This window comes from Cololabis saira, chromosome 23 (genome assembly GCF_033807715.1).
Source record: "Cololabis saira isolate AMF1-May2022 chromosome 23, fColSai1.1, whole genome shotgun sequence".
Lineage (NCBI taxonomy): Eukaryota > Metazoa > Chordata > Actinopteri > Beloniformes > Belonidae > Cololabis > Cololabis saira.
In genome coordinates, this window is record NC_084609.1 from 26,210,295 (window position 1) to 26,222,593 (window position 12,299).

The 12,299-nt window shown below is 44.0% G+C and overlaps 1 protein-coding gene across 1 annotated transcript in view; it reads left to right on the plus strand.

Moving 5' to 3' along the window:
* The window catches only part of ptprz1b (protein tyrosine phosphatase receptor type Z1b), a 114,662-nt gene that overhangs the window by 86,510 nt on the left and 15,853 nt on the right, over nucleotides 1-12,299 (plus strand). The window contains exons 12-17 of the mRNA XM_061714107.1: nucleotides 943-1,398; nucleotides 2,214-2,391; nucleotides 4,375-4,581; nucleotides 9,539-9,683; nucleotides 9,753-9,844; nucleotides 11,531-11,616. Coding sequence (XP_061570091.1) covers nucleotides 943-1,398; nucleotides 2,214-2,391; nucleotides 4,375-4,581; nucleotides 9,539-9,683; nucleotides 9,753-9,844; nucleotides 11,531-11,616 — 1,164 coding nt within the window. The remainder of the gene's footprint in view (nucleotides 1-942; nucleotides 1,399-2,213; nucleotides 2,392-4,374; nucleotides 4,582-9,538; nucleotides 9,684-9,752; nucleotides 9,845-11,530; nucleotides 11,617-12,299) is intronic.

Below are 12,299 nucleotides of genomic sequence, written 5' to 3' on the forward strand. Positions count from 1 at the left end.
AAATATAGGGGTGAGCATAGAAAATTTAAAAGCGTTAAATGAGTCAGTTAAAAGCCTGATTAAAGAGATGGGTCTTGAGCCTCTTTTTAAAAAAATCAACAGTCTCTGCAGCACTGAGGTTCTCCTGAGGTTCTCCGGGAGGCTGTTCCACAATCGGGGACCATAAAAACTGAATGCCGCCTCCCCGTGTGTCCTGGTTCTAACTTTTGGTATCGTTAAAAGGCCGGAGGACCTCAGGGTCTGCGAGGGTCGATAAGAAGGCCCAACACCATTAAGACACTTAAAAACTAGTAAAAGAACCTTAGAAAGTAGGGTTGTCCCAATCAGGATTTTTTAGCTCCCGATCCGATCCCGATCACTTGAGTTTGAGTATCTGCCGATCCCGATTTTTCCCGATCCGATCACTTTTTTTGGCTCCCGATACATTTCCGATACTTTTTCCCGATCAGATACATTTTGGCAATGAATTAAAAAAAAAAAAAAGAGGACTAAAACTAAATGATCCCAAGTTTCTTTTCTTGTCCATTGGAGAACAACATGGACATATATTTCAACAAAGCTTATCAGCTCTGGGGCCACAAAATGGAAAAACATGAAATTGTAAACTAAAACAAAAAGTGGAAAATAGTGCAATAAGAAAAATAAATAAATTTAACTTCAAAAGAGGTAGTTGAATGACATCCAGTCAAACTCACACACACAAGAACATTTAAATACTTTTTGGCTTAACCTTAGTGCAACATTCTGAATGGCATGAAATGAATTGACGCAGCTTAATGCAACATGAACATATATAACATTTCACAATTCAAACATGTAAACCATGTTAGTTTCGCCGGCCGGAAGTGACGCCGCCCGAAAATGCCATGATCGGGCCCGATTGATCGGCCGCCCGATCGATCGGGCCAACACTGTTAGAAAGTCTTTTGCTTCTTTGTTTAGGTTCCACCTGTGGTCAAACCGGAGAGGTCGGACAACCAGAACGAGCTGGAGCTGGTTCCGGAGGACCACAGTCCGGTGGAGGAGGTCCCGGTGGAGCAGACCAGAGTGTACCAGAACCAGCCCACACATGAGCAGGACGAGCCCACCGAGCAAACCCAAGCGACCCGGAGCGTGCCGGACCAGGCGGGCTCCCGCTCCACCCCAGACACGCCCACCGACTCCACCCTCCTCCAGGAAACTCCCCCCAACCAGAGCGCCAGCGAGACCCCGGACCGAGCGGAGAACGGGGTGGAGGACGAGCAGCTGATTCCAGCACGCGGGCCGTTTGACAGCAACAGCGCCATCTGGGTAACCGGGCAACCGGGCTTCCTGTTCCCAGTTGCCCGGACGACCGCTCTGCCGTCAGTCCGCCGGCACATGACGGAGGAGGCTTCGTTGTCGGTGCTGCATCCTCAGGTCATTCTCCACACTGCCCTTCCTCTTGGTTTATTTTATATTAACTGTGTCCACTAGGGGTGTGCAAACAAGGGTACCTCACGATTCGATTCCGATTATTGGAGCTTCGATTCTTCGATTCTTCGATTCTAACAATTGTCGATTCGATTCGATTATTGGTGCCACGATTCTTCGATTATTGTGATTTTTAATGCTTTTTTCCATACAAGATTGATTTTGTCTTCATCTGTGGCTACATTTGTAAATAAATAGCCAATCAATTAACTCAGTTCCTCTAACAACACTCATTAAGTAAATAACAAGGTTTTTTGAACATTTGACATGTATTTTTCAAAGACACAAAATAATTTATTTTATGACTATGTAAACATTTGCTCTTTGACTTACTTAACTTTGACCAGGGAAAGCTGCACTTGCATGAGAGCGCCCTCTATTGGCGGAAAACACTGAAAACGGTCAAGCCCTGGATTTAATGAGTTAATTAATTCAAGTAAACAAGATATGTACTTAGTGTAAACATATCTGCCATATTTCAAGTGAACAATAAGAAATGTGCATTCTTGAAAATGAAATGATTCAGCAGCGTATTCAGTCTGGAATCTGGATAGGATAACTTAAAAAAAATATATATATTATTTTTTTTTTTTTTTTTTTTTTTTTTTTTTAATAATCGATTCCAAATCATCACGTGACGCATCGCGATGCATCGACACATCGATGAATTGCACCCACCTCTAGTGTCCACCCTGAACCAGCAGACCAGGGAGCTGTTACTCAGCTCAGATCCCTCGTGTTTCCGTCTTGTCTCTTTGCAGTTCAGAGATCCTGATCTGCCAGACCAGGCCGGTGAAAACGGCCTCCCCTCGTCGGAGCTGAACACCCCTCCCGTGGAGGACATCCAGATCACAGACGTCTTCTACGAAGACACCGTCACCAGCTCCGCTCTGGAAACCGCCCCCAACCCCACGGCGGTGTTTCCCTCCGTTGTGCCAGGTCAGATTCAGCACGCGTTTGTTGCACTAATGTGTGTTTTGTAGAGGAATCTAAGCTAGTAACGGTTTAAAGGGGATATATCATGAAAGGTTGTTGCTTAATTGTGTATATTTGGTTGCCTGAAGGGTTTGAGGGGATTGTAACATCAAAGGGTATCAGATCAGAGTTGAATTATCCAAATTTTCCACCGAACCTCCCCTCATTCAGCATTTACTGATCCTCCATAGTGGCTAACACAAACCTGTAGGACAGACCTCAAAATGGCCAAGTGTTACATCAGCAGAGGGTTGAAAGGAGTTCAGTCTGACTCCGTCCCTAAAACCAGCTGCTGGGAAGTGAGCTGTAAAGACATGGTTAAATAGGAGCTGTTGTACTAAATCTCTGCGCTGTTTTAACAAATTATTCACAATCACGTCAAGAAACTTTTGACACAGTTTCATATTTAAAGGCAATTTTTAAATACTATGGCAAGAAAAAGTGTGTGAACCCCTTGGAATTTGCTTCTCTTCATCTACTTGCCCTACGGTATGATCTGATCTGAACTGGTAAAAATGTAATTGCTTGTGAGGAATATTCAGCACCGTGTTTGGTGCAGAAAGGCAGCTGCTCACCAACATGGACACGTCCTCCCATCAGCGAGGCACGGTGGAGGGAGCGTCATAATCTGGCCTTCTGTGCTCCCTCAAGGCTCGGACGACTCGTCATCACTGAAGGGAAAGTTAGATAGATGATATCAGAGCAGCTGTCGACCAGCTGAAGCTGAATCAAATGGTGCAGCAGGACCGTGAGGCTAAAACTGTAAATAACGTGAGCTGAAGGTCATGGAAGGGTCAAATCCTCCTGCTGAACATCGTGCAGACATGAACCACGACCAGCAAAAGCTTCTTCTCCAAGTTCACAGCTGGCTAAAGAGGTTCAGGTCACATTTGATGGTAAATTAATTTAGAAAACAGTTGGTTCCAAAGGGTTGACGTACCTTTTCTTGCAATAGTATTTGCTAACTAATTTTTTTAAGCTCAATTGATGAATTGTGAAAAGTGAAAAGATTAAACTATTGGCTTTTCCGTACCAACGTTATTGTACTGGGTCAGCAATAGGGGTGGGTATTGGGAAGAACCTCACGATACGATACGCATCACGATACTTGAGCCACGATACGATACACATTGCGATATCCCGATTATGCGATATCCCGATTATTATATTCTACATAGTTCACCGAAAAATGTAAAAATGCATTACACATCTTAAAATCCAAGTTGTATATATGTACATCAGATGATAGTGATGGATCTTAAAATCCGAGTTGCACGTTCATCAGATTATAGTGACAATTCATGGGACAAACTGAGTCAAAACAATGTTTTATTATAACTATACAAGCTAAAGTTACAACATATTTGTATATGTTTTTCATATTATTTACATCATATGAAATTAACATTAAATTTAGTATGAGGTTGCTTTAATTATGTGGCAAATGATAATAAACACAAGAAAGATGGTACTAAAACCAAGGACAGGCACAGTGATCAGTCAGTATAGATATAAATCCATAAATAAATAAACCTCTGTCCATTATTTTTCATTTTTTAAGGACAGGCAATTGTGTTATATAAAAAATAAATTATAAAATGAAATAAAACGTGAAATAAAACCTGAGCTCAGTGCAGGGCCCTCCCAGGGTTGGTAGAGAGTGGCAATGCCCAGGACTGTCACTTAGGTAGAAGCACTGGGTGATATAATGGGAAAAAAATCGGGGATATAAAAAAAAAAAAAAAATAATAAAAAATCGATATTCAAATTTTGAATATCGACATTGAATCAGCTGGAAAAGTATCGCGATATATTGCCATATCGATATTTTTGCCCACCCTTAGTCAGCAAGTAACACCCGCTACTTTCCCTTGTGTTTGAAACGTCAGTCTGAGTCACATCTCGTTCCCCCCCACTCTGTCATCCTTGTGCATATTTTGTCCTCAGGTAACGGAGAGGACAAAGTCTCCTTGTCATCCTCTGAAGACGGCGAAGCCCCAGTAAACAGACCAAACCCCATCACCCCGGATTCTCCCACCCCCTCTTCAAACAGTGCGAGTGCCAGCGGCACGCTCGCTGACCCGGCCTACAAATCACTCACCACCTCCTCTCTGCTGCGAGTGCTGATGCACACCACTCAGCCCATGTTCAGCGGTGAGACCACACACTCACACACACCCGTTCTTCAGATAAATCCCACAATCCCTCAGACAAACACCCCCCTTCAGGAAAGGCTGTGGATTTTCACTAGATTTCACTTCAGCGGCGTTAGATTAAAGCACGTGTCCATATAAAAACATCTTCCCCTGCGGTGGGTAGACAGCTGGATCTATTTGCAGTGGATGCTTGTCTTTCTCCTCTAATGACCGGCCACTGCGCCGATAATCACCTCTGTGCTCCGCCGTCAGGGTGGCACTTTGCGTGCTGACGTCATGTGGATAATGCTGGTGGTGGGAATAATGATGCCAATAAGGAAGGAGCAGGGGGGTTAACATGATTTAGCGATAATCAACGGCTTTCTCGCTCTCTGAGGTGATTCAGAATTACATGTGCTTGACTTTTCCACAAATCTTTTCTGCATGTGACTCCAGCAGGTCGAGATTTCCTGCCTCACAACAATCACCTTGATTCAACTCCAGCTCTGTGATTCGCGTCGGCTTCTGGGACTTTTCTCTGACTCAACAGCGCTCTCTGGTGGTTGCTCTGTGCTCTCCCTCATCTCACCCTCGTTCTTCCCCACGTTTTCTGGTGGCTTGTAGCATCTTTTCTCTCCTCTTGTGATTACATGGGAACGGCTGATAGCGCTGCCTTTTCTGAGACTTTTTTCAATTTCTTTCCTTCAATCAAAAATGTTCTGTGTGACGTGTCTGGGAAGTCCAACAGGACACATTTTGCTCTGGCTTTTCTTGCAGCGAGTGCAGCAACATCCGAGATTGAGGGTTCAGCCACTCGTCCATCTTCTGGCTCCACAGACACAGCCGACATCATGACCGTAACCCCCGATGTCTCTGGTCCTGATGGGGCTCCTGAGAGAAATGTGTTCAGTGTGTCACCTCCATCACTCAAGAGTTCCCACCCCACTCCCCCTCTCCACCGGTCCTCTTCGGTATCTCCAGTCTCTTCTTTGGGTTCTCAGGATCCTCAAAATCTTCTGAACGTCCCTTCAGAGCTGGAAAACAACAGTGAAGAAAGAACCAGTTCTGATAAAGATGAGGACAACCAAAACGAAAATGCAGCCTTGTCTTTCTTGGATTCCAGTGGTTGGGATTTACCAGATGAGGCCAGCGGATCAGGCTCTGGCTTTGACATCAGCAGGCTCAGCGAGGAATCGGGCTCAGCAGATGGAGCTCCACCTGAATTTCCAACGATATTCTACCTAAAGGTGGACGATACTGGGGAAGAGAGCAGATCGGCAGCCGAGACAGATTATGATCACGCAGAAAAGGATGAGATCAGCGGTGACGGTGCAGGAAAGACAGACACCACAGCAGGACGTAAAGAGAAGGAAGGAGAAGAGGAAGGTGTAGCTGGGATGACATCAGAGAGCGGGAGTGGCAGCGGCTCTGGAGAATATGTTGGTGACAGGGAAAGTTTAGTGGCGCTTAACGGTGATGAAGAGAGTTTCACAGCTGCGGATGAAAGTGAAAGTAGTTTCAAGGGCAGCGGAAAGGATGATCGCAGTGAAGAACCGGAGAAATCCGTCCCTCTGCAGCTGCTGGCAGATAAACTCACTCCTGCAGGAGATTCCTCGCTGCTCGGCTGCAGTAATGAGTCTGACAGGGACGGCAGACACCGTGAAGAGGATCAAAGCTCAAGGATTGGCAGCTCAGATCCTGGGGTCAGGTCTGCCGTAGGTAGAAGAGAGGGTGATGATAACAGAAGTGGAAGTGTGGAGAGTGACGGACAAGTAAAAAGAGGGGGTAAAGAAGGTGAAGGAGTGGGCGGTTATGCAGGTGTAACTGCAGACAGGTGGCAGGAGTCCTCGGGTGTGACTGGTCTGTCGTTTGATGGTGATCTTGTCCCTCTGATCAAGCCGATAAACACAAGCGACGCAGCAGAGGAGCGAGTGGAAGGTAAATGTGACTCAAGGTCCACAGCTCCGTCTGTTTACAACACCACTGTTCTTCTTTCGCTCACCAAGTTGCAGCTTTTCACATCTAAAATCTATATTTGACCTTTTGTACAGTGACAGTCAGTGTGTCTTTATCTGCTTCCCGCTTTCTCAGAAGAGTCAATAAATCAATGTATGTACATTTAAAGGGGTCGTATTTAGACAAAATACCTTTTTTGTGCTTGAAAGGATCTATTTGAGTGTCTGAAGTGACTACTACTTGTAAATTCTACAATCACTTTGCCTATGTACACTGCAAAAACTCAAGAATATTTGTCTTATTTCTAGTTAAAATGTCTCATTTTTAGTCAAAAAATCTCATTACACTTAAAACAAGACTCATTATCAGAAAAATAACGTGTTATTTGACAATTTTCACCTGTTTCAAGTAGATTTTCACTTGAAATAAGTAGAAAAAATCTGCCAATGGAACAAGATTTATCTTCTCATTACAAGCAAAAAAATCTTGTTCCATTGGCAGATTTTTTCTACTTATTTCAAGTGAAAATCTACTTGAAACAGGTGAAAATTGTCAAATAACAAGTTATTTTTCTGGTAATGACTGTTTTGAGTTTAATGAAAGTTTTTGACTAAAAATGAGACATTTTAACTAGAAATAAGACAAATATTCTTGTTAAGATTTTGAGTTTTTGCAGTGTATAAATATTCCTGCAGCAAACATGCTGTGGAGGAGGGGATCAGCTACTACCTTGTGTCTGCCCAAACAAAAATCAGCTGTCATGATGAAAGCTGCAGAAAATGTTGAAAAGTGAGCCGTTGTACTGTCACTGTGAGGTTTAAGCGTCTCAGAGAAACTTTACATGCACATTGTGTGATTTACCATCACATGAATACATTTAAATTATTACATTGTTTCTATGAGCTAAAATCTATACTGCCTTCACTAAACAGTGAATGCAACAAAAGTAGATGCAAATAAATCATGGTTGCTCAAAAACTTTTGTTAAAATGTTTGGTCTCCTCTGTAAAGCCTTGATATGTGCAGAGGTGGCAAAAGTATTCACATTCTGTACCGAAGTAGAAGTACAGATACTTGTGTGGTGAAAGTAGAAGTACCTATTCAGCTTTTTTACTCAAATAAAAGTAAGAAAGTACAGCTTCTGAAATGTAAAAAAGAAAAAAAATGATTATTTGCCATCAGTGATACACGTCCAATGATAACTCGGCAAAGGTACAAAAGTCTAACACATAAAACAGGAAGTTGTTCTTTTATCTTGTACCTGCAGAGAGCGGATACAGGAAGTGACATCACTTGGACTCAGTTAGTGCACTGCAGTCAAATATAACCAAGACTGAACTAACAAAAGGTTCGGCGTGAGCATTTTAACTGCTTCGGATCCCTCAGCTATACTTAAATAAAAAGTATTTAAAAAAAAAAAGATAAAAAATAGAGAAGAACTTTGTGACCAACATGGAAATTTGAGGTCCAGTTAAGTTTGTTTCTTTTATGAGATATTCTCTCACCTCTTCAGGACTACCAGCCTCCGTTATTGAACCTCAGCAGAAGCTGGCGTCCACTCTTAGGTGTGAAGGCAGTCCTGCAGAATAATATCTCTCACGCGCACCTGAGGCAGGTCTTAAAACATTTGTAATGCCGAGGTAAAAACAGATTAGACAACAATATTTAACTGTATTTGAAGAAAAATTATTCAAATTATGTACTAAAATAATAAGGACAATAAACAAGTTAGTGGTGGCGCTATACTATCAAATCAATGTGTTCCCATAGCAGGGGTGGGCTAAAATATCAATACGGCAATACCGTAAAACAACAAATAAAGGCCCGGGCGTTTATTTGCCTAAATCGCTCAAATCAACAGGCGTTTATTAGGGACCTGCGTTTATTTGGGACCTGCCTCTATTAATTGTTTGTCTCCATTCCCAAATCTTATTCTGCGTCTTTGGACACTGAAGTCCTTCCTCTGCAGGAATCGATCTAGCCAGCCAGCGCTAGCCATGAACGGCTTCTCGTTGTCAGCTATGGTCCGATACAACTCTATTCCCATTATTCGTATAATCTTGTCTGGCACGCTTGTGAAGTATCCATGCTAAGGGAAAAGAGAAAAAAGGAGGCTACGAGCCTGCATACGGTAGAATATTTTTTTGGCCCCCAGAAAAACAATGTTTGACCCGGCCTTTATTTGGGATGGGTGTTTTATATAAAAAATATTTTGCTACACCCAGCAGCAAATTGGGATTCGGCCATTATTTTAAGTTTTACAGTATATCGCGATACTTTTCCGATTCGATATCGATATTCAGAATCTTTTTTTTTTTTCAAATAATAAATCATGTTTCAGACGGGTTGTAAATCCAGTACGACTTCATTGTATACATGGCTTTAATAATATTGTTAATATTAATTTCATATCATGTAAATAGTATGAAAAATGTGCAAATATGTTGTAACTTTAGCTTGTATAGTTACAATAAAACAGCATGGATCATTCGAATTACATTGTTTTGACTCAGTTCAGTCCCATGAATTATCTCTATAATCTGATTTACATGGATCTGGGATTTTAAGATGCATAAAGCCTTTTACAGTTTTCAGCACTATGTATAACATCTCAATATATTGAAAAATGTGGATATCGCAATATCATATCGTTATGTGTATCGTATCGTGAGGTCCTTGCCAAACCCACCCCTATCCCATAGCACTGCCAAGGTCATAAAGTAACTTATATAAGATCATAAATAAGTTAACAAGAACAGCTGAGAATAGACTTTACCATCACAGGTTTCTTAAGATTAGACGGGGAATTCTTGTACACCAGAAGCTCAAAGCTTTCTTTTAAACATGAAGCCATGGATGTGGCAGTAATCCGCCGCATCGTAGTCAGGCTCAACAGTATTCCCAGGATCCCTCTCTTCTTCACTACACTCAGCGGATTTCCCTCTCTGGTTAGTCACGTCTTTGACATCACGTGTTTGTACTCCGATCATGAGTAACACGGACCTTTCCCTCTCTCTCAGAGGGAAGCAACAGCAGCCACGAGTCCCGGGTCGGCCTGGTTGAAGGGATAGAGATGGAGAAGAGGACGGTGGTTCCTCTGGCCGTCGTCTCCACCCTCACCATCATCTGCCTGATGGTGCTGGTGGGCATCCTCATCTACTGGAGGTACGCACCCGCACGAGCCCACCCATGCACGTAGCACTTCCACCTGAAACTGATGTCTTTGTGTCACAGAAACTGTTTCCAGGCAGCTAATTTCTACCCAGACGACAGCACGTCCCCCAAAGTCCTGTCTGCTCCGTCCACGCCCCTGCTGCTGGCTACAGGTGACCCACTCATGACACGTGGTTTAACGTGAAACACGCCGAAGCCGCGGTGTCCAGTGGCGGCTGGTGATAAAGAGTTTTGGGGGGGCGCACTGGCGAGTGGGTATTACAACACAGCTATAAACTCTACCATCCATCCATCCATCCATCGTCCGCTGCTTTATCCGTTCCCGGGTCGCGGGGGCAGCAGCCTCAGCAAAGATGCCCAGACTTCCTTCACCCCAGACACTTCCTCCAGCTCCTCCGAGGGGAGTCCGAGGCGTTCCCAGGCCAGCCGAGAGACATAGTCTCTCCAGCGTGTCCTGGGTCTGCCCCGGGGTCTCCTCCCGGTGGGACATGCCTGGAACACCTCCCTAGGGAGGAGGGACATGCCTGGAACACCTCCCTAGGGAGGAGGGACATGTCTGGAACACCTCCCTAGGGAGGAGGGACATGCCTGGAACACCTCCCTAGGGAGGAGGGACATGCCTGGAACACCTCCCTAGGGAGGCGTCCAGGAGGATCCGGTACAGATGCCCAAGCCACCTCAGCTGACTCCTCTCAATGTGAAGGAGTAGCGGCTCGACTCCGAGCTCCTCCCGGGTGACCGAACTCCTCACCCTATCTCTAAGGGAGCGTCCGGCCACCCTGCGGAGGAAACTCATCTCGGCCGCTTGTATCCGCGATCTTGTCCTTTCGGTCACTACCCAAAGTTCATGACCATAGGTGAGGGTAGGTGCGTAGATTGACCGGTAAATCGAGAGCTTCGCCTTTCGACTCATATATATAAATATAAACTCTACTTGAACATAAATTTGGCTCTCCTCTCCTTCAGGCCAGCAAATTTTTCAATGACTTTCTGATTGAAATCTGTCATTTCACAAACAAGTCCATGGAGAGCATGGCCAGTGCATTCAGCCTCTCCTGGTCATGGTGTTTCTGAGAAAGGTTTTCACTCTTTTCAAGGTTGAGAATCATCTCAGCTTCAGCTGTGGTCATGGGCGTGGTGATGAGGATCTTTAAAAGAGTGACAGTTTCTGAAAAGACCTCTGCAAGATTGTGCTGTTTTTAGGTCCGGTTGGTCCGGTCCAAGCTCCTTAATCAGCTTCTTTTCCTCCGGCGAACGCCTCTTGAAATTATTATTTTGTAATGAAACAACCAAATTAAGTTTTTCTGCTGCCATTGTCTCCTGTCTTGTCGTTGTGACTCCGTTTGTAGCGAGTGACAGATGCAGTCGCGCGTCTACACTGTCAGGGCTGTGACTTTGATTGACAGCTCATGAATCAATCAGATTGGATGAAGAATGACAGAAAACACGCTGATTGGCCACGGGCGCAGAGAGTTGCGTCCGGAGGAGAGGTTTTGAGTAACCAATTAGAGACTAGCATGAAGTCACATGGAAGAAAAGTTTAAGAACATGCAATACACACTCATTTGGCCGGTGCCCCTCGCCATTGAAACCTATGTATTTCAGTCTGCACAAAAACCAACTCTGAATAAACCCAGTATGGGATGGGAAGGCTTGAAAAATTAAAAGTCAGACACATTTTATGAGTGCACAGATGTGATAATTACTTGTTATTATGTAATTTATGTGTACTGTATCTCTATTTTTTCCTGTAATTTTAATGGGGGCGGCGCCCTAGCGCCCCCTATTGACAAGCGGCCACTGGTGGCATCGCTCATGTTCCCTGTTGCGTGTTGCAGATGGCCACGAGCCTCTGACGGTGAAGCAGTTTGTGAAGCACGTCATGGAGCTCCACAGCACCAACACTTTCTCCAAGGAGTTTGAGGTGCGTGCGCTTTCTTTGAGTCTTCCAATCTCTTTGTGGAGGCTTCCTGAGGTTTTCCAGTTACTGCAAATGTGTGACAGCGTGAAACAGACAGTTTTGTATGGAGCTAGAACAGTCTCATAATTCGCAAATGCACACACCGTTTCACAAATGCACAGGACAAGTTTCACAAATGCACAGAACAATTCACACGTGCGTAGGACAAGATATACAAATGTATTTTTGATGAGCACACAAATATAACCTGATTTACAAAAGTTTTTCTGTTTGTAAGCTGCGCTGGATTTGCGAGAGACTCCCCTGACGTGACTCGATCCACAAATACGTTTTTTTAACGTGGATGGATCTGCAACCAATCAGGTGTCTTCCTTTTGTTTCAGCCAATCATAGGTCTCTTATGATTGGCTGGAACAAATGAAGACATCTGATTGGTTGCAGATCCTTCCGTGTTAAAAAAACGTATTTGTGGATCGAGTCACGTCAGGGGAGTCTCAAAAGTCACACGCAAATCCAGCGCAGCTCACAGACAAAAAAACATTTGTAAATCAGGTTTTATTTGTGTGCGCATCAAAAATACATTTGTGTATCTTGTAATACGCACGTGTGAATTGTGCTGTGCATTTGTGAAACTTGTCCTGTGCATTTGTGAAACGGTGTGTGCGAATTATGAGACTGTTCTAGCT